Source organism: Bos indicus, chromosome 6, assembly GCF_029378745.1.
Source record: "Bos indicus isolate NIAB-ARS_2022 breed Sahiwal x Tharparkar chromosome 6, NIAB-ARS_B.indTharparkar_mat_pri_1.0, whole genome shotgun sequence".
NCBI classification, from domain to species: Eukaryota; Metazoa; Chordata; class Mammalia; order Artiodactyla; family Bovidae; genus Bos; species Bos indicus.
The window spans coordinates 66637382-66656768 of NC_091765.1; the positions used below are offsets into that span (position 1 = coordinate 66637382).

General features: G+C 38.6%; 1 protein-coding gene across 1 annotated transcript in view; it reads left to right on the top strand.

Annotated features, from left to right (window-relative positions):
• Positions 1-19387, top strand: part of GABRB1 (gamma-aminobutyric acid type A receptor subunit beta1) — a 465239-nt gene that overhangs the window by 335948 nt on the left and 109904 nt on the right. The window contains exon 5 of the mRNA XM_070791385.1: positions 6235-6317. Coding sequence (XP_070647486.1) covers positions 6235-6317 — 83 coding nt within the window. The remainder of the gene's footprint in view (positions 1-6234; positions 6318-19387) is intronic.

A 19387-nucleotide genomic window follows, 5' to 3' on the forward strand; every position in this document is an offset into this window, starting at 1 on the left:
TTAAGTAGTTGTAGAGGTGACTTAACCGCTGCTGAGCAATTGCAAACAAATGGAAACATAGAGAACAGTCATTTTTCAAGATGTTCATTGTTGCCTCACACCCGGAAGACAAGAGCCGAACAGCACTCTGCCCAACAAAATGACATCGTTTTGTTGATGCTCCTGAGAATTCTTGCTGAGTAATTTTTCTCACAAAGAGCTCAGGATAGTCCATTCACTTAGCCATATGTATTACAAAATCTAGAGATACCAAACTCTTAAATTAGCAGAGACCAACATTCTGTTGCATAAATTTCTATGGGTCACAACATGAATTTATGAGTACCTGCCTGTATAGAGGTCCCTGTCTGAGTTTTAGTAATTCCTCTGAGAGACCCTTTCTGGTCCCTGGTGACAATATTTTTGCCTAGCTTTCTTTCCTGCCCTTAACAATAATTTGAGGAGTGTTGGCACATAATCCAAGTTGAGCCAGTGAAATCATCTTGAAAATTCAAAATTTGGAACATCTAGATTCGAAGAAGAATGTTGTTTCACTAATATCAGTGCTCTGTAGAGGAAGTCAGGAATTTCGCACAGCTCGAGTTCTGGAAGTTGCCTTGATCACCTCTTTCTGAATTGTGATGACTCAGTTCTCTTTGGTATCTTAATGGGATTTGGGGCAGGAGAAATGAACTTGCCCAAGCAATCACAGTTGAAAACTCATCAGGTTATAGGCAGAGTTCTGGTGTGGTATACAGATTTCCTATGTGATATCAAAAAAATTCTCATATTCATTGATTGCTGAATGGATTGATCATAACAGATAGCAATGGTCAATTCCATTATGCTTTCCAAAATCCATTTTTTGTCTTTTTTTAATCACGCACAACTGTAGTACCCATAAGCATGAGACATGTTATTCATTTTACCAACAATGCTTTGTTGGCCTTTCAAATTCCTTTGTAAAACCTCCACAGCCTTACAATGTGTGAATCAATCAGTGGTTCAGCATGTCCTGATGTTGATATGATGTGGTAAACTAACCATATGACATGTTGAAAAATGATGTCAATTAAGTTAGAAAAGCTGACAAGGGGGTTCATGTAGTGTTCTTAAGTATCCCAAAAGTTGCTTTGTTCCACACATATCTTATTTAAATTTTATTTAAATATTATATTTATTTTAAACTATAAGCATGTACACTGTAATGTGTCCTATGCCACATTTTAATGCATTCAAGGCCATCATAATATCCACTTGTGCTGCCAGGTTACTTCACGTGGAGCATGGAACACCAAGTAAAGTTTCCATTTTTTTTTTAGTTGGAGGAAAATTGCTTTACAATATTGGCTGGTTTCTGCATACACAAACTGTATATATACATGTGCCCTCCCCCTTGAGCCTTCCTTCCCTTCCTCCCATCCCACCCCCTAGACCATCATCACAGAGCACTGGGCTGGGCCCCTTGTGATACACAGTAGCTTTGCACCGGCTACCTGTTTTACACATGATAGTGGACACATGTCAATGCTACTTTCTCAGTTCATCCCACCCTCTCTCTCCTTATAATCAGTTTTTAAGTCACAATAAACTGTGGAAAATTCTGAAAGAGATGGGAATCCCAGACCACCTGATCTGCCTCTTGAGAAATTTGTATGCAGGTCAGGAAGCAACAGTTAGAACTGGACATGGAACAACAGACTGGTTCCAAATAGGAAAAGGAGTACGTCAAGGCTGTATATTGTCACCCTGCTTATTTAACTTATATGCAGAGTACACCATGAGAAACGCTGGACTGGAAGAAACACAAGCTGGAATCAAGATTGCTGGGAGAAATCTCAATAACCTCAGATATGCAGATGATACCACCCTTATGGCAGAAAGTGAAGAGGAACTCAAAAGCCTCTTGATGAAAGTGAAAGTGGAGAGTGAAAAAGTTGGCTTAAAGCTCAACATTCAGAAAACGAAGATCATGGCATCTGGTCCCATCACTTCATGGGAAATAGATGGGGAAACAGTGGAAACAGTGTCAGACTTTATTTTTGGGGGCTCAAAAGTCACTGCAGATGGTGACTGCAACCATGAAATTAAAAGACGCTTACTCCTTGGAAGGAAAGTTATGACCAACCTAGATAGCATATTCAAAAGCAGAGACATTACTTTGCCAACAAAGTCTGTCTAGTCAAGGCTATGGTTTTTCCTGTGGTCATGTATGGATGTGAGAGTTGGACTGTGACGAAGGCTGAGAGCCGAAGAATTGATGCTTTTGAACTGTGGTGTTGGAGAAGACACTTGAGAGTCCCTTGGACTGCAAGGAGATCTAACCAGTCCATTCTGAAGGAGATCAGCCCTGGGATTTCTTTGGAAGGAATGATGCTGAAACTGAAGCTCCAGTATTTTGGCTACCTCATGTGAAGAGTTGACTCATTGGAAAAGACTCTGATGCTGGGAGGGATTGGGGGCAGGAGGAGAAGGGGACGACAGAAGATGAGATGGCTGGATGGCATTGCTGACTCATTGGACATGAGTCTGGGTGAACTCTGGGAGTTGGTGATGGACAGGGGGGCCTGGCGTGCTGTGATTCATGGGGTCGCAGAGTCGGACATGACTGAGCGACTGAACTGACTGAACTGAAGTATCTATTAGAGATCATCCACCTATGAATGTATCTAAAATATCTGCAAAGCTGTCATTGATTATAGAGGTGATTACAAAGCAAATGGATATTTTTTCTCTGAATTCAGGGTAGCCCATGACTGGTCATGTAAGATTTTAGAGGCAAGTATTTCCATATTTGTGAGGACTTTCTCAATACCACACAAATAAAATACAAAACAAAAATAACTGGCACTGAGGAAGATTGAAGACCATAATTCTCATCATAATTCCTGCTTTTATGTGTGCTCACATTAAGATAGATGTCAACATTTGAACTTGTATAAGAAATCTGCATTAACAACATATGGCTTTCACTTATTTCATTTGTATTTTATATACTGAGGTTCTCTGTAAGTTTCCATTTTGCTAAAAGTCTCCTTAGAGGAAAAATGTTTGAAAGCACCATTGTAGCAGGGTTTTTCCACTGTGGCACTACTGACGTTTCAGAACAGATCATTGTAAATCGTTGGGGAGGTTCTGCACACTGTAGGATATTTAGCTGCATCCCTGGTCGTATCCCCACTAGACACCAGTATCAACCCTCCACCCCAAGCCTGATAATCAGAGCTGCCTCCAGATGTTATCAAATGTCCCCTGTTGGTAAAAACAATTCCTGGTTGAAAATAATTGGCTAAGTCATAGGATCATAAGGATGGCTGCACTTTAGTAATTCCTAGAAAACATTCACATTTTCACAATCCTTTTTATTCATAAGCAGCAGTTAAACAAAGAATATGGTAGAGACAGGATGTTTTTAAGTGCTTTTAAATATTTATTGTGCTGTCTTATTGAGGATGTTTGAAACAGTGTTAGTTTCTCAGTTGTGTCCAACTCTCAGCAACCCCATAAACTATCCCCCAGACTCCTCTGTCCATGGAATTCTCCAAGCAAGAATACTGGAGTGGGTTGCCATTTCCTCCTCCAGGGCATCTTCCTGCCCCAGGGATCAAAGCCCGGTCGTCTGCATTGCAGCCAGATTCTCTACCATCTGAGCCACCAGGGAAGCCATCACTACACAGACCAAAAAAAGAATGTGATGTAATTGTATTTTCAGACAATGAAAGCTATTCATGACATATTGTGAAATGAGAAAAATCAATCAAGTCACATGATTATGGGAGCAGAAAGCAAAAAGTAATCTAGTAAAACCCTTTTATGTGCTAATTCTAGAATACATCCAATCTTTAAATTTTTATAAAACATTTGAAATTCTTTAAATTAAACTTTAAAATTCCTTTTATTCTTGCCTAATACTCAAATGGCACCCCACTCCAGTACTCTTGCCTGGAAAATCCCATGGATGGAGGAGTCTGATAGGCTGCAGTCCATGGGGTCGCTAAGAGTTGGACATGACTGAGCGACTTCCCTTTCACTTTTCACTTTCATGCATTGGAGAAGGAAATGGCAACCCACTCCAGTGTTCTTGCCTGGAGAATCCCAGGGCCGGGGGAGCCTGGTGGGCTGCCGTCTCTGGGGTCGCACAGAGTCGGACACGACTGAAGCGACTTAGGAGACTTAGCAGCAATACTCAAATAAATCTGATTAACTGACCAACATCTTATCTAAGAGAGGCTTAAAAAGAGAATCTTCACTTTTAACTTTCACAACAAAATCCAAAGAAAAATTAGGACGGTCTAAGGTTTATGCCTAATACTGTTTTTAGGAAGAAGGTGCCTGTTAGTTTAACACAAATCACCAAAACAATAACTTGCCTTGACAGCTTCACAAAACATAGGTATGAGAAGAACTTTGTCAAATTTACATACACTGTTGATGAGCAGTAATGTTGCAAAATTTAAAATGCATATACCTTTTTTTCTAGAATTCCCTTTTCTACAATTCCCTTTCTAGAAATAGCCAGTCAACATACTCAAGTATCACAGAGTATACCAGTATATTCAGAGCATCTTTATTTATAAAAGTAAATGATATTAAACAACATATATACCCACTAGAGGGTGATGAGGAAAATAAGTGATGGTATTTCCATACAACTCAATACATTATAGTAAATTTTTTACAGAGGGCTTATTATTTACTAATATAGAACCAAATCCAAGATGCGTCATCAATGTAAACTTGCTAGGTTCAGAACAGGGTGTGCAGTACTCTTCTAACAAAGAAGTTCCCCGATAAGAAGATATAGCTGGACTTCTATTTATATTTGGGAATTTTCCAATGCTGTAGCTCCTGGGCCTTAAGGTACAAAGGAAGCTTATTATTAAGTCCGAATTTTGAATTTTTAAAAAATCATTATTACACCTTATTTTGTGAAAGAGGACAAGGTAATTCACTTTTTTAAGAAAAGTATTTTGTCAATCCCAAAGTGATATCAAATGTTTGTGTGCGTGGACTAGCCATAAGATTTAAGTTCCTCTCAAACACTCAGCACAGTCCGCAAAACCAGCCCAGCCATGAGAAAATGGAGGGATCGTGGAAGCCAGGTAAGATATCTAGAGTCAGGATCCCTGGGTTTGCATAAATACATAAGCCAAACTGTAGTTGGTAAATAGGGTGTAAGCTCTAGGATAGTATTTCTTTACTGGCTATATGCTATGGGCCAGGGACTCAGAGATGAATCTAACAAATCTCTCAATAGAGAGACTGTGGGGAGTACGAGGCATTAAAAGTCATGAAGGACAAATTTTGTTGTTTTTGTTGCTTTTGCTGTTTTATCATTAGGCTGTAGCAGGAGAGGGAGGTAGGCTTTGATGCATAACGTAGATAGATGTTCTCCTTGTAAAGCCAGCCTTGCGGCAGATATTGACAAAGACATTGCTAGGATGCTAGTGAATATAGGAAGGGCTGTGGGATAATTTATAGCGATAATAACAGCCATCCTTCACGGGGCACTTACTAAGTATGAAGCACTGGGTTAAGAGCTTCATACCCATTATTTCTTTTAATCTTCACAGCCATTCTATGCAGTAGGTGTTTTGATTGATGGGTGGACTGAGGCTCCTGGAGACATATTAACTAGCCCAACCTCACATGGCTAGTGAGCAGCAAAGAAAGACTCAAATTCAATCTGCTTGTCTTTAATTTTTATCTTTTATTTACTTTTATTAGTTTAGATCATTTTAGTAGGTTTCTTTTTTTAATTTTTTAATTGGAGGATAATTGCTTTACAATGTTGTGTTGGTTTCTGCCATTCAACAACACAAATCAGTCATAACTATATATCTCCTGCCTCTTGAGCCTCCCTCCCACCCCATCCTCATCCCACCCCTCTAGGTTGTGATAAAGCACCAGGCTGGGCTCCCTGTGTTATATAGAGACTTCTACTAGTGTATATTGGAGAAGGCAATGGCATCCCACTCCAGTACTCTCGTGTGGAAAATATATATGAAATCTAGAAAAATGGTACTGATGAACCTATCCCAGGGAATGAATGGAGATGCAGATTTACAGAATGGAGTTTTGGATACAGAATGGGAGGGAGAGACTGGAACAAATTAAGAAAGTAGCATTGCCTGTCTTTAAAATTTTTAATCACAAAGCTTTGATGCCATCTAGGAGGCATGATTCAGGGCTAGAAAGCCTGGAAATGAGAGTCACCATCTTTACGATGTTCTTTTCTATCTCACACCCTGACAGGATCACAACCACAGCTGCGTGCATGATGGATCTACGAAGATATCCTCTGGATGAACAAAACTGCACCCTGGAGATTGAAAGTTGTGAGTTAACTTGGACAGGGGGACAAAAAAGAGGGATGTTTGCTTGACCTAATTAAGTGCAAACTCGTACTGAGTAATTGTCACCGGGATATTTTCAGCTATACTACCCTGCCAACTTTTCAAAGGGTTCACAGTCTAGTAACATTTTCCTCTGTATTGGCAGTTATCTTTTTTAATCATTAAGGAAAGTGCACTCCTTTTAGCTGGACAATTTATAATTTCATGCTTTCTCTTTTTCAAAATCAAGTTTCTTCCAAGACCTTCCAATACCCAAGCTGCATTAAGAGGAGGGAAATATTTAGTTTGAAAACACTTTGTGAGATTGTCTTTGGTTCTATAGTCTGTCTTTCTGAAGGACTGTAAATTGTTGTCTAGAAAAACACTATGGTAAAGTCTATCTTCATGGAAGAATGAGATGATAAATGGTATTGTCTATTTCTCATCTTGTGGCTTGTAGTGTAGGTTTGTCCTCTTGGGCTGTTTTTCACTGATTAACAACTAGAATATTTTAGTCACTAAGAGTTAATCTGATTGATTATCTTTGTTTCATTGTTTCCCAGTCATCAACATGCAGACATTTGATTCCATTTGTTGTGAATATAAGGCCAAGGCCATTTCCTGGTTTTCAGGGACAGGGAAAGTTCAGTAGGTAATTCAGAGCATTGTAATACAACTTAATGTAATTTAAGAATAGACAGATATTTATTTAGATCATTTAAAATGCTTTCCAAATCTAAACTTCAAAATGGTAAAGAAAAATGGGAAAATCCCAGGTGATCCTCTAGTATTATTGAACAATAAATGTATTCCCCATTGTCTGACTATTGAGTAATTACATTCATTTTCTAGTTTTACTGAATACAAACATAGAACTAGATAAAGAATGCTTATGTAGATATAGATTCAGACATAAATATTGATCTATTACCCCTAGAACCTGGAATGAATAACATTCATCAGCTATTCTTTAATTAATATTCTAATTTTAAAATATATTATATAAATATATTGGCTAAAAGGTATTAATATATGAAAGTATTAATAGTGACTTTTGGTTTAAATGTGAATGACAAGCAAATTCAAACTATAGGAATGAAATGTAAACCCAGTCATTTGTTATTGGCTAATAAAGTTTTACAAATAAGACAGAACTTTAGCTAAGCAAATACACCGTTAGCTGTTGGAACTGACATGGAAAGAGAAAGATGCTCATTAATATAGGTAGCCTTTTACCCTCAGTTTCCTTTCACTGATTGTGATTTTTTTTACCTTTGCTTCTGTTGGATCACATTAGGATATGACAATCTGTTAAAATTCTAACATGTTTACAGCATGCACTTTAAAAAGCAATGAATTTTGACAAGTACTGGAATTGATTCTGTGGATAAATTGCAAGTGCTAAAGTTATCAACATTCTCTCCCCCAAAATATTTTATTTTATAATGCATATTGAGTCTTTCTATTATTACAAGTTTACATGTTTAAGTAGGCAATTTCCTTTATTCCTATTTAGAAAATAGATTACTTTTAGGACCATTTATTATATCATACAATGAGCCAAACCATAACTATAAATGAGGCAGAATTAACCATAACTTTTGTGGGGCAAGGATTGGGGAGGCCGAAACAATCAGAGAGTCCAAAGTTATCATAAGACATGATGTCAGGCAATAAGTAGTGACCCAGGCATATGATAATTATTGAGGCAACTCAGTAAGATGCAATCAGTTGTCTGGGTAGATGGATGAGGCATGGTAACTGAGACCCTAAAATTGGTTAATATATAGGACTGTACAGAATTACCATCATCAAAAAAAATCTACAAAGAATAAATGCTAAAGAAGATGTACAGAAAAAGGAACCTTCCTACACTGTTGGTGGGCATGTAAAGTAATACAACCATTTGGAGAACAGTATGAAGATTCCTTAAAAAACTAGGAATAATCTACCATATGACACAGCAACCCCACTACTGGTGTATATACCCTGAGAAAACCAAATCAAAAAAGACATATGTGCCCCAATGTTCATAGCAGCACTATTTACAATAGCCAGGACATGCAAGCAACCTAGATGTCTCTTGAGAGATGAATGGATAAAGAAGATGTAGTGCATATATACAATGGAATTATATACATATATACTCAGCCATAAAAAGAATGAGTTTGAATCAGTTCTAGTGAGGTGGAAGAACCTAGAGCCTATTATACAGAGTGAAGTAAGTCAGAAAAAGAAAAACAAATACAGAATATTAAAGCATATATATGAAATCTAAAAAAATAGTATTGATGGACCTATTTACAAGGAAAGATTGGAGATGCAGATGTAGAGAACAGACTTATGGACGCAGTGGGGGAGGGAGAGAGTGGGACCCATGGAGAAAGTAGCATCAACATATACATACTGTCAAGTGTAGGATGGAGAGCTTGTGAGAAGCTGCCGTGTAGCACAGGGAGCCCAGTCTAGTACTCTGTGATGATGTGGAGGGATGGGATGTGGGAAGGGGAGGGAGGCTAGGGAAGGTGGGCTAGGTGTATATAATTATGGCTGATTTGCATTGTTGTAGGGCAGAAACCCAGCTTCCCAGGTGGCGCTAGTGGTAAAGAACCCGTCTGCCAATACAGGAAACATAAGAGGCAGGTTCGATCTGTGGGTAGGGAAGATCCTCTGGAGGAGGGCATGGTAACCCACTCCAGTATTCTCACCTGGAGAATCCCATGGACAGAGAAGCCTGATGGACTACCGTCCATAGGGTCTCAAAGAGTCGGACACAACTGAAGCGACTTAGCAGGCATGGTGGCAGAAACCAACACAACTTTGTAAACAAATTTTTAATATTTAAATTAAAAATAGAAAAAAAAATAGAAATAGAGTCACAGATGTTAGAAAAATAAAAAACTTAGCTTACCAAGGGCAAAAGAGGGTTAGGGATAAATTGAGAGACTGGGATTGACATATACACACTACTATATGTAAAATAGATAACTAATAAGGACCTGCTGTATAGCACAAGGAACTCTGGTCAATACTCTGCAATGACCTTTATGGAGAAGGAATCTTAAAAAAAAAAAAAAGAGTAGATATATGTATATGTATAACTGATTCACTTTGCTGTACAGTAGAAGCTAAGTCAACATTGTAAATCAATTATATTTCAATAAATTAAATATACACGTACATGATCATGTGGGCAGACTGTGACCATCATAAAGTGATCCAACAGCAGATCACAGAACTCTAGTCCCTGAAGAATCTAAAGCAAAGAAGTTATTCAGTCAGTAAGAATTTGTGTAATGAGGAGTCTATGAAGTCAGGAACTCAAGAGAAAGGGAAAAAAACAGGGAACTGCATTCTGTTTGCCAGGCAAAAGCATTAATCTAACACCTCCGTAGCAGAAGATAGACCTATTATCTTAATGAATAAAGGTCTATCTCTAACAACATTTGAGAGATAATGTGAGTTTCAGAGAAGTCAAATAACTTCCCCAGGGCCATAAAGCAAGGAGAGTGGTGAAGTGGAAATTCAAACCCAGGAAATTCAAAACCCAGAATTTGAAATAGAATTCAAACCCAGGAAATTCAAAACCCAGAATTTGAAATAGAATTCAAATTCTATTTCTCTATAATAGAATCCTGCAATTAACAGGTGAGCAAGGAAGCAGAACATCAATGATTAGGAGTATCGCACCAGTCAGGACCACTCTCAGTTAGACTGAGGGTGCTAAATCAACCAAAGACGGGTCGAAATTATCCCTGATAAAAGTTGATTCCAGAAGCTGAAACAGAATTCAGCTCTTTGGTCAAGGGTCAAATGATTGCGACTGTGGAGAAAGCATAGTCTGTGGATGCAGGAAACCAAGTACTCCAGATTCCATTGGTGTTGCCCTCCCCAAAAAAACTAAAAGCCTCAAATGACAACATTGCTTAGCTCCAATACTTTCCTTGAAATGTATCTCTTCTTAACAATAGATAAACCAATATAAAGTGAAAGTGATGTCGCTCACTCATGTCCAACTCTTTGTGATCCCATGGACTGTAGTCTACTAGGCTTCTCTGTCCATGGGATTTTCCAGGCAAGTGTACTGGAGTGGGTTGCCATTTCCTTCTCCAGGGGATATTCCTGACCCAGGGATCGAACCCAGGTTTCCTGCATTGCAGGCAGACGCTTTACCCTCTGAGCCACCAGGGAAGGACCAGGAAATCAATATAAAGAGATCTTAAATCTTAGGAGGAATAACTCCCAGCGACAAGGTAACATATGGCAATAATAGAGAGTCCAAATGAGCTTTGCTTGTTCCTGACATAAGTACATAATCAATATATGCTAAGCGTTAATAAATACTGAATCTATTATCTATTTTTTAACTCTTCAAGAAGAAATATGTGTTGCATTATTTACTGAAACATCTCTCTGAATTGTCATTTTATGAAGACCATAACTAAGTTTTATTTTTTAAATGTAACATTGTGTTTACTTAAGTCATTAATTAGTATCAATGATTCCTTATATTCTTAGATATCCAATACATTATTCATTTCTCCTTTGCCTGATATATGGGAAAAAACAGAGGGACAAGTTTTTATGTAGTGACTTATAGGAAAAATAGATTATTCATTAAGATAATAGGTGAATGTTAAATGGAGGCATTGTTGCTTCACTGTTTATTTTTCCTGATAGTTTGTTAAGCTTCTTTACTGTTCCTTTTTTTTTTAACAATGTCTTCATGTGAAGTTGAGGGTATAATGAGTGTGAATTTCAGTATCTTTACTGGATATATCAATACCTTAAGTGGAAGTTCAGCTCATAATAATTTATGTGGCCTCTTGTACTTAACTTTTCATATGGGTTAGTGCATCATGAAGCTAAGTAAAGAATTAATAATTCCCTCTTAGAAGTCACAAGTGATTTGTTTTGCTTATTAAAAGTAAGTCTACTGCTATAAAATTGGGATACTTAAGTTATTGGTCCCTAAATATCTTTCCCTGAATATTAAAATCTACTTATTTTATGTCAGCTTCTTTGACAAATCATTTTCTGTTATCTTTAGTTTTCTTCACTTCCCAATATGTTCCATTTATTCATTCACTCACTGCATTACAAAGGTGTGATCAGGACTACTAACACAGATAAACCATTCAGTTTGAAGCTTCTACTTGCCAAAATAAATCACTGCAGATGGTGACTGCAGTCATGAAATTAAAAGACGCTGCTTACTCCTTGGAAGAAAAGCTATGACAAACCTTCTGCTGCTACTGCTGCTGCTAAGACACTTCAGTCGTGTCCGACTCTGTGAGACCCCATAGACAGCAGCCCACCAGGCTCCCCCGTCCCTGGGATTCTCCAGGCAAGAACACTGGAGTGGATTGCCATTTCCTTCTCCAATGCATGAAAGTGAAAAGTGAAAGTGAAGTCACTCAGTCGTGTCTGACTCTTAGCGACCCCATGGACTGCAGCCCACCAGGCTCCTCCATCCATGGGATTTTCCAGGCAAGAGTACTGGAGTGGGGTGCCATTGCCTTCTCCGATGACAAACCTAGACAGCATATTAAAAAGCAGAGATATCACTTCACCAACAAAGGTTCATGTAGTCAAAACTATGGTTTTTCCAGTAGTCATGTACGGATGTGAGAGTTGGACTGAAAAGAAAGCTGAGCACCAAGAATTGATGCTTTCGAGTTGTGGTGCTAGAGAAAACTCTTGAGAGTCCCTTGGACTGCAAGATCACACCAATCAATCCTAAAGGAAATCAACCCTGAATATTCACTGAAAGGACTGTTGGTGAAGCTGAAGCTCCAATACTTGGGCCACCTAATGCGAAGAGTTGACTCAATGGAAAAGACCCTAGTGCTGGGAAAGATTGAGGGTAAGAGGAGAAGTGGGCGGTTATCATCTCACATACCTTAATTTGAGCAATCTCCAGGAGATAGTGAAGCGCAGGGAAACCTGATGTGCTGGAGTCCACAGGGTTGCAAAAAGTCAGGCACAACTTAGCAACTGAGCAACAAAAATGCTGTTTGCTTCTGATATTTCAGGGGCTTAAGCCAGAAGAAGCCCAGACTTTAGGCTGAAGAAACAAATAACCTAGCTATAGATCTTGTATTCTCTAGTGTATGGTCTTGTAGTCATAACTAAGCTTTAAAGTGATTACAAATGAAAGGATCCAGTGTCAGTTGGGGAACACGATTGATAAAGTAGACATTTCACCAATGTAAGATTGAATTAATCATACTTTTATGACCAATAGAGTAGAAATTTTACCTACCTTACAACATTTACTAGTTTGTATTTTCTTCCATTACAATCTCAAAGATGAGGAAATGTTTTCCTTGGTTAGGTCCTTTGAGACAAATTAAAGATGTTTTGTTTTTCTTTAATGTCATCTAATTGAGTAAAATTAGGAAAGCCATAAAGCCTTGTTAAATTTAAATTTTATTTGAACTTGGAGCACATTAATGAGCTCATAGCCCTGGGATGCTTCATAGCCCTGGGATGCTACAAAATGAGTTAATGGCACATGGAAAAAATCAAAGAATTTAGTATTAGGAGGATTTGGAATTTGAAATCAATAAAGCTATCACATGAAGGTTTGAAGCCACATGGAAATATAGAAAGGCTTTGGGACAACAGTCATGAAGGTGTCTAATGCCTTTTGCAATATATTTTTGGCAACAACTGTTGAAGAAAATCAACCCTAATCCTACCCTCTATCTGTCAGCAAATAGTGCCAACTCTTACTACCTGCCCTCCCACCCCAAATAGAAGCCATTTCAGGTCTGAAATCTCTCAGCAGACTCACCCTTTATTCTAAATGTCCTTATATCCTCACCATTCTAAGTTAGCCCCCTGTATTTAAGAGGAAGAGGTATTCCTCTTTCTTTTACAGACTGATCCTGGCCCCTGTGCTCAGGACTTTCATTTCTTTCTTCCTCCTCTGGTAAATTATTTTCTCAAGTTAATACACACCTCCACCCCTGATTTTTCAGATCCTCAGTCTCACACTGTCTGCTACCTCTTTTTTCACGGTTTAAAAAATGAGCTGAAAACTCACAAAACATGGCTACTCTACTTCACCACTCCCCTTAAGCTTTTCCCAGTCTCTTACTTCTTTTTTTCTCAAAACTACTTGAAAGAATGCTACAAAATGCTTGTAGATACTTCCCTGGTGGCTCAGACAGTAAAGCGTCTGTCTAAAATGCAGGAGACCCGGGTTCGATCCCTGGGTCGGGAAGATCCCCTGGAGAAGGAAATGGCAACCCACTCCAGTACTATTCCCTGGAAAATCCCATAGATGGGGGAACCTGGTAGGCTACAGTCCATGGGGTGGCAAACAGTTGGGCACGACTGAGCGACTTCACTTCACTTCACTTGAAAGAATGGTCTATCTCTGTTAAGATAAGGTCCTTTATTGAGCCCATCTTTGCATGAAATGTTCCCTTGGTATGTTGAATTTTCTTGAAGAGATCTCTAGTCTTTCACATTCTATTGTTTTCCTCTATTTCTTTGCACTGATCACTGAGGAAGGCTTTCTTATCTCTCCTTGCTATTCTTTGGAACTCTGCATTCAAATGGGTATATCTTTTCCTTTCTCCTTTGCTTTTTTGCCTGAACTTTAGACTGAGATTTTAATTGTAAACTTGATATTTCCACCTAGAAGTCTATTTAGAATGTCTAAAAACTTTTCTGGGCTCTACCTGATTCTGTCCTCAATTCAGCAGATGGCACATCCATGCTTCCATTTTCTTAGAATTTTGATTCAGAGAAGACCATTTACTTATAAGGGTAGATCTTTACTGTCTAAGAAAGAACGTTCCACAAAAAGGATGCTTCTCCTGTGAATTCTTTGGGGCTGATGTGTAAGTCTCAGAGCTGGTGTTCTGTGTTATCTTTGTCATGTTTAAACCTTCTGTGTGCATCATGCCTCCGGGTGTACTCAACATACTGCTCACCCTGACCCAAGTGGACTGCTTTCTTCATGGTCTAAATTTTGGCAAGTGAGTGTAGTATCTGAGACATCCTGTCTCAGCACTCTTTTGCTTTATATCCTAGCACTTCTAGTCTTAGTAGTAGTAGTAATCATTATTATCCTTTGATTATTATTATAGTTCAGCCCCAAGTGGAACAAAATATGGAATTTTAAATAGTGTATATGCATAAAATTCACTTCAAAGTAAAATTTTAAGAAGAGTAATTATGACCAGGTATCACAGTAGCAGAAGGATACTTCTTCCTAAACTTCATGTGACCTAGGAAGAAAATTTAATTTTATTATAATTCCACACACTGGTTAGAAAACTGAAAATTTACCAAACTCAGGCTTGACCCTTTGATTATGCTATTAAAGTTTTGAAGTAAATAATCAGTAGGACAATTGGAAGAGGATTATTTTACATTTCTTTGGGGAGACACTTTCTAAAACTTCCCCTCTACAGTCAGATGACAATTATGCAAAATACCTTCCTGCTAAAACCAACGTACTGTTTTGGCATATACAGCATGTAAAAATTCAAAGAGGAAGAGAAAAAATAATGGCAGCACTAGTGAGAATAGGATAGTAAATGTAAAAAGAAACCTGTGTAACTCAGTAAATGGACAGTGCATGAATGCAGACGACCTAAGAACGAATCACGGTGGCAGTCAGGATGAAGGCAGGTGATGAAGGGGTGATACTGAGGACCTAGATAATGGCTGAGACTTTGAAATGAATGATTCACAAAGAGCTATTACTGATCCCTAATGAAGAGGCTATATTACCTAAAATGAGAACCCTGCAAGGAAAACACCTTTTTGAGCTGTAAAAATATGCCTAATTGACTAAAGATGTACTTTTTTTATTCATACTAATTACAGAGAAGGCAATGGCACCCCACTCCAGTACTCTTGCCTGGAAAATCCCATGGACGGAGGAGCCTGGAAGGCTGCAGTCCATGGGGTTGCTGAGGGTCAGACACGACTGAGCAATTTCACTTTCACTTTTCACTTTCATACATTGGAGAAGGAAATGGCAACCCACTCCAGTGTTCTTGTCAGGAGAATCCCAGGGACGGGGGAGCCTGGTGGGCTGCTGTCTATGGGGTCACACAGAGTCCGACACAACTGAAGCGACTTAGCAGCAGCATGTAGAAAGGCACCCTCATCACTCCATCAAGGAAGACACAAAAAGGTAGGTCTCAAATTAAGGTCATGGTGAGGATCAGAGTGCAAGTCCTTATACCTCCTTTTTCTTGAGATGAAGTTAGACCTTCAGCACATCATAAAAGATAATCAGTTATGACCCCGAATCATCAGAAAAGAATAAATGATTTTAGAACTCTCTACTGGGAAAGATTTGCATCAAAATAATTAAAATAAAGTCTAGCAAACTTGGGTTCCTCAGAATGACTGGTTACATCTCAGATCTCTAGACAGTGAAGGCATAACTATATGCTCCTTCCTCTAGTTTGCAGAAATGAAAATCAAATAGAATAGTTTTCATCATTTTTTCCTTCATTAAAGTTAAATCCTAAGTAAAAAAAAAATATATTCAACAAATTTTGTTTTTAATGTAGGCTTAAAAGTACTAATGACCTATATTACACCTGGGAATCTTCCATATATTAAAGAGTAAGCCAGGAATGTTACACACCGGGTGACTACCAGCAACTAAGCTGTTCAGATTTCAGTGTATGGGAAGTATTCAGGTCATCTGAAAATGACTTTTCTGCCCCAGTTAATTTAAAACTTAAAAATCTTGAATTAAGTGCTGAGCAACCACTGTGGCAATGGCTAATTATTTAAATTTCAGTAGGAAGCAAACGGACTGGGAAAGAAGATTGAGGAGGAAAACAGGTGAGACAGGGTTTTCTGTTTTTCTTTTTTGTTTTATTAATTTTTACGGGCATACAGTCACTTTAACATTGTGTTAATCTCTGCTGTACAGCAAAGCGATATACATACATCTCCTCTTTCTTGAATTTCCTTCCCAATTAGGTCATCACAGAGCACTGAGTAGAGCTCCCTATGCTATACAGTAAGTTTTCATTAGTTATCTATTTTATATATGTTGTTTACTTGCTAAGTTGTTCCTGACTCTTTTGTGACCCCATGGACTGTAACCTGTGATGCTCCTCTGTCCATGAGATTTCCCAGCTAAGAATACTACAATGGGTTGCCATTTCCTTCTCCAGGGGATCTTCTTGACCCAGGAATTGAACCTGTGCCTCCTGCGTTGGCAGGAGGATTCTTTACCAATGAGCTACCTGGGAAGCCCATTTTATACATAGCAGTGTGTATCTAGGGCTTCCCAGGTGGCACTAATGGCAAAGAAACCCCCCTGCCAATGCAGGAGATGCTGGAGACTTGGGTTCAATCCCTGGGTCAGGAAATCCCCTGGAGGAAGGCATGGCAACCCACTCCAGTATTCTTGCCTGGAGAATCCCATAGACAGAGGAGCCTGGAGGGCTACAGTCCATAGGGTCTCAAAGAGTTGGACATGATTGAAGTGACTTAGCACACACATAATGTGCATATATGTCACTCCCAATTTCCCGATTCATCCTGCTTCCCCTGCCTCTCTGGGTATCCATAGTTTGTTCTCTATACTGATATCTCTATTTCTGCTTTGCAAATAAGTTCATGTGTACCATTTCTCCAGATTCCACATATAAGCAATATTATATGATATTTGTTTTTCTCTTTCTGACTTATTTCACTGTATGACAGTTTCTAGGTCCATTTATGGCTTTGCAAATGGCACAATTTCATTCCTTTTAATATTCCATTTTATATATGAACCACATCTTTTTTTTTTTTTTTTTTAATTTACTGTGGATTCCTACTACTCAAAGTGTGGTCCGTAGGCCAGTAGCTCTAGCACTACTTGGGAACATGTTAGAAATGCAGACCCTCAGGCCTCAGCCCAAGCTCATTAAACCAGAATGCATCTTAACAAGATCCCTGTAAAGGCATGGCCATTTGACAAGCACCTCAGGGAGCATATCAGACAACAGATGGGTTTCCACTCTGACAGTGTTTAAGGCAAGAGCAGGCAGCCTTTTGGCTCTACTCAGTGAGACTGCGTTTCTGAACTGTAGATGTACATACTCTCAGTACTTGGGAATACAGTCTATTTGGAATCAACAGTCATCTAGTGAGAGCTCTGTGACAAATGTGCTTGTTCACACAATCAAATGAGGACAGTCAGTGCCTGTGAGACGGGGTGTGGGAGATGAAGATGAACACCAAACTTGTTATTTCATTTTTTTTAAGTTTGAAAGAAATAGACTTTGCTCGATTTTGGTTTTCTAAAACCATTCTTGTAAAAATCACCATATGATATTGCTTATCATGTAAAATCTAAAAAAATACAACAAACTAGCGAATAAATCAAAAAAGAAGCAGACTCACAGATACAGAGAACAAACTAGCGGTTACCAGTGGGGAGACACAGGAAGAGGGGCAATATAGGGGTGAAGCCAAAAGGGTTATTATGAAATTGTATGAAATCATGTATGTGAAACTTTTGAAAATTTTAAAGCACTACAGAAATTTTAAAAATCTTTCATCTGATTAAAAGAATAAAATAAAGAACAAAACAAAAACTATATTTCTGTAAAACCTGTTGCTATGTATTCATTCAAGAGTAAATTGTTAAGTATTGTAGCTTATCTTTTGACATGACTGATAATGTTATGAAAACAGCTGATACCCATGCATTTCTTTCCCAAGTAGATAATTCCATTTACCACAGCATCATAATACAAATTAAAGTTTCAATGATTGCATTCATATGCATGTAGTATATATATATCAGGGCTTTTAAAATAGAGTAGCATCTTGCTATTGCTTATTATTACATGGATTTGAAAATCTGATTGAAGTACTTAATTCCAGTGAAAGACACGGTCTATTGGTCACAGATGGTGACTGCAGCCATGAAATTAAAAGATGCTTACTCCTTGGAAGGAAAGTTATGACCAACCTAGATAGCATATTCAAAAGCAGAGACATTCCTTTGCCAACAAAGCTCCGCCTAGTCTAGGCTATGGTTTTTCCTGTGGTCATGTATGGATGTGAGAGTCGGACTGTGAAGAAGGCTGAGTGCCGAAGAATTGATGCTTTTGAACTGTGGTGTTGGAGAAGACTCTTGAGAGTCCCTTGGACTGCAAGGAGATCCAACCAGTCCATTCTGAAGGAGATCAGCCCTGGGATTTCTTTGGAAGGAATGATGCTAAAGCTGAAACTCCAGTACTTTGGCCACCTCATGAGAAGAATTGACTCATTGGAAAAGACTCTGATGCTGGGAGGGATTGGGGGCAGGAGGAGAAGGGGACGACAGAGGGTGAGATGGCTGGATGGCATCACTGACTCGATGGACGTGAGTCTGGGTGAACTCTGGGAGTTGGTGATGGACAGGGAGGCCTGGCGTGCTGCGATTCATGGGGTCTCAAAGAGTCAGACACGACTGAGTGACTTATCTGATCTGATCTGTTGGTCTACCTATTTATTTTAAGGCACATACTTTGAAAGAAAATTATTGTAGCCTTATGCCTGAAGGAAGAAAGGAAAGAAAAGTTAAAATTTTTTTCCTTGATCATTTCAGTGATTTTTTTTTTCTTTGAAAGAAATTGTGCTATTTTCTGTTCTTTGCTGTACTTTCTTCTTTCACATCTATGTTTCCATCTGTTTCCCATTTAGAGGACTGGGTCCACTAGAAGTGATGGTGAAAGAAAAAGAGAAAAGCAAAAATTTAAAGCATGGCAACCTTAAAGCAGTGACTGTTATACATGGGGAAAATTAAAATTAAAATCACCTGGGGAGTTTAAAAAATGCTGGCAGAAGGGCTCAGTTCAGTTCAGTCACTCAGTTGTGTACGACTCTTTGTGACCCCATGAATCACAGCACGCCAGGCCTCCCCGTCCATCACCAACTCCGGGCTCACCTTCTATAAATTCTGTTATTGGTCTGGGGTGGGGTCACAGTATCAGTAGTTTTAAAATATCTCCCTTCTAAAATCTTTGATCTTAAGAATAAAGCAATTTAAACGTGGATATTGACACTGAAGTGAAAATTAAATTATCTGTATTGACATAGGA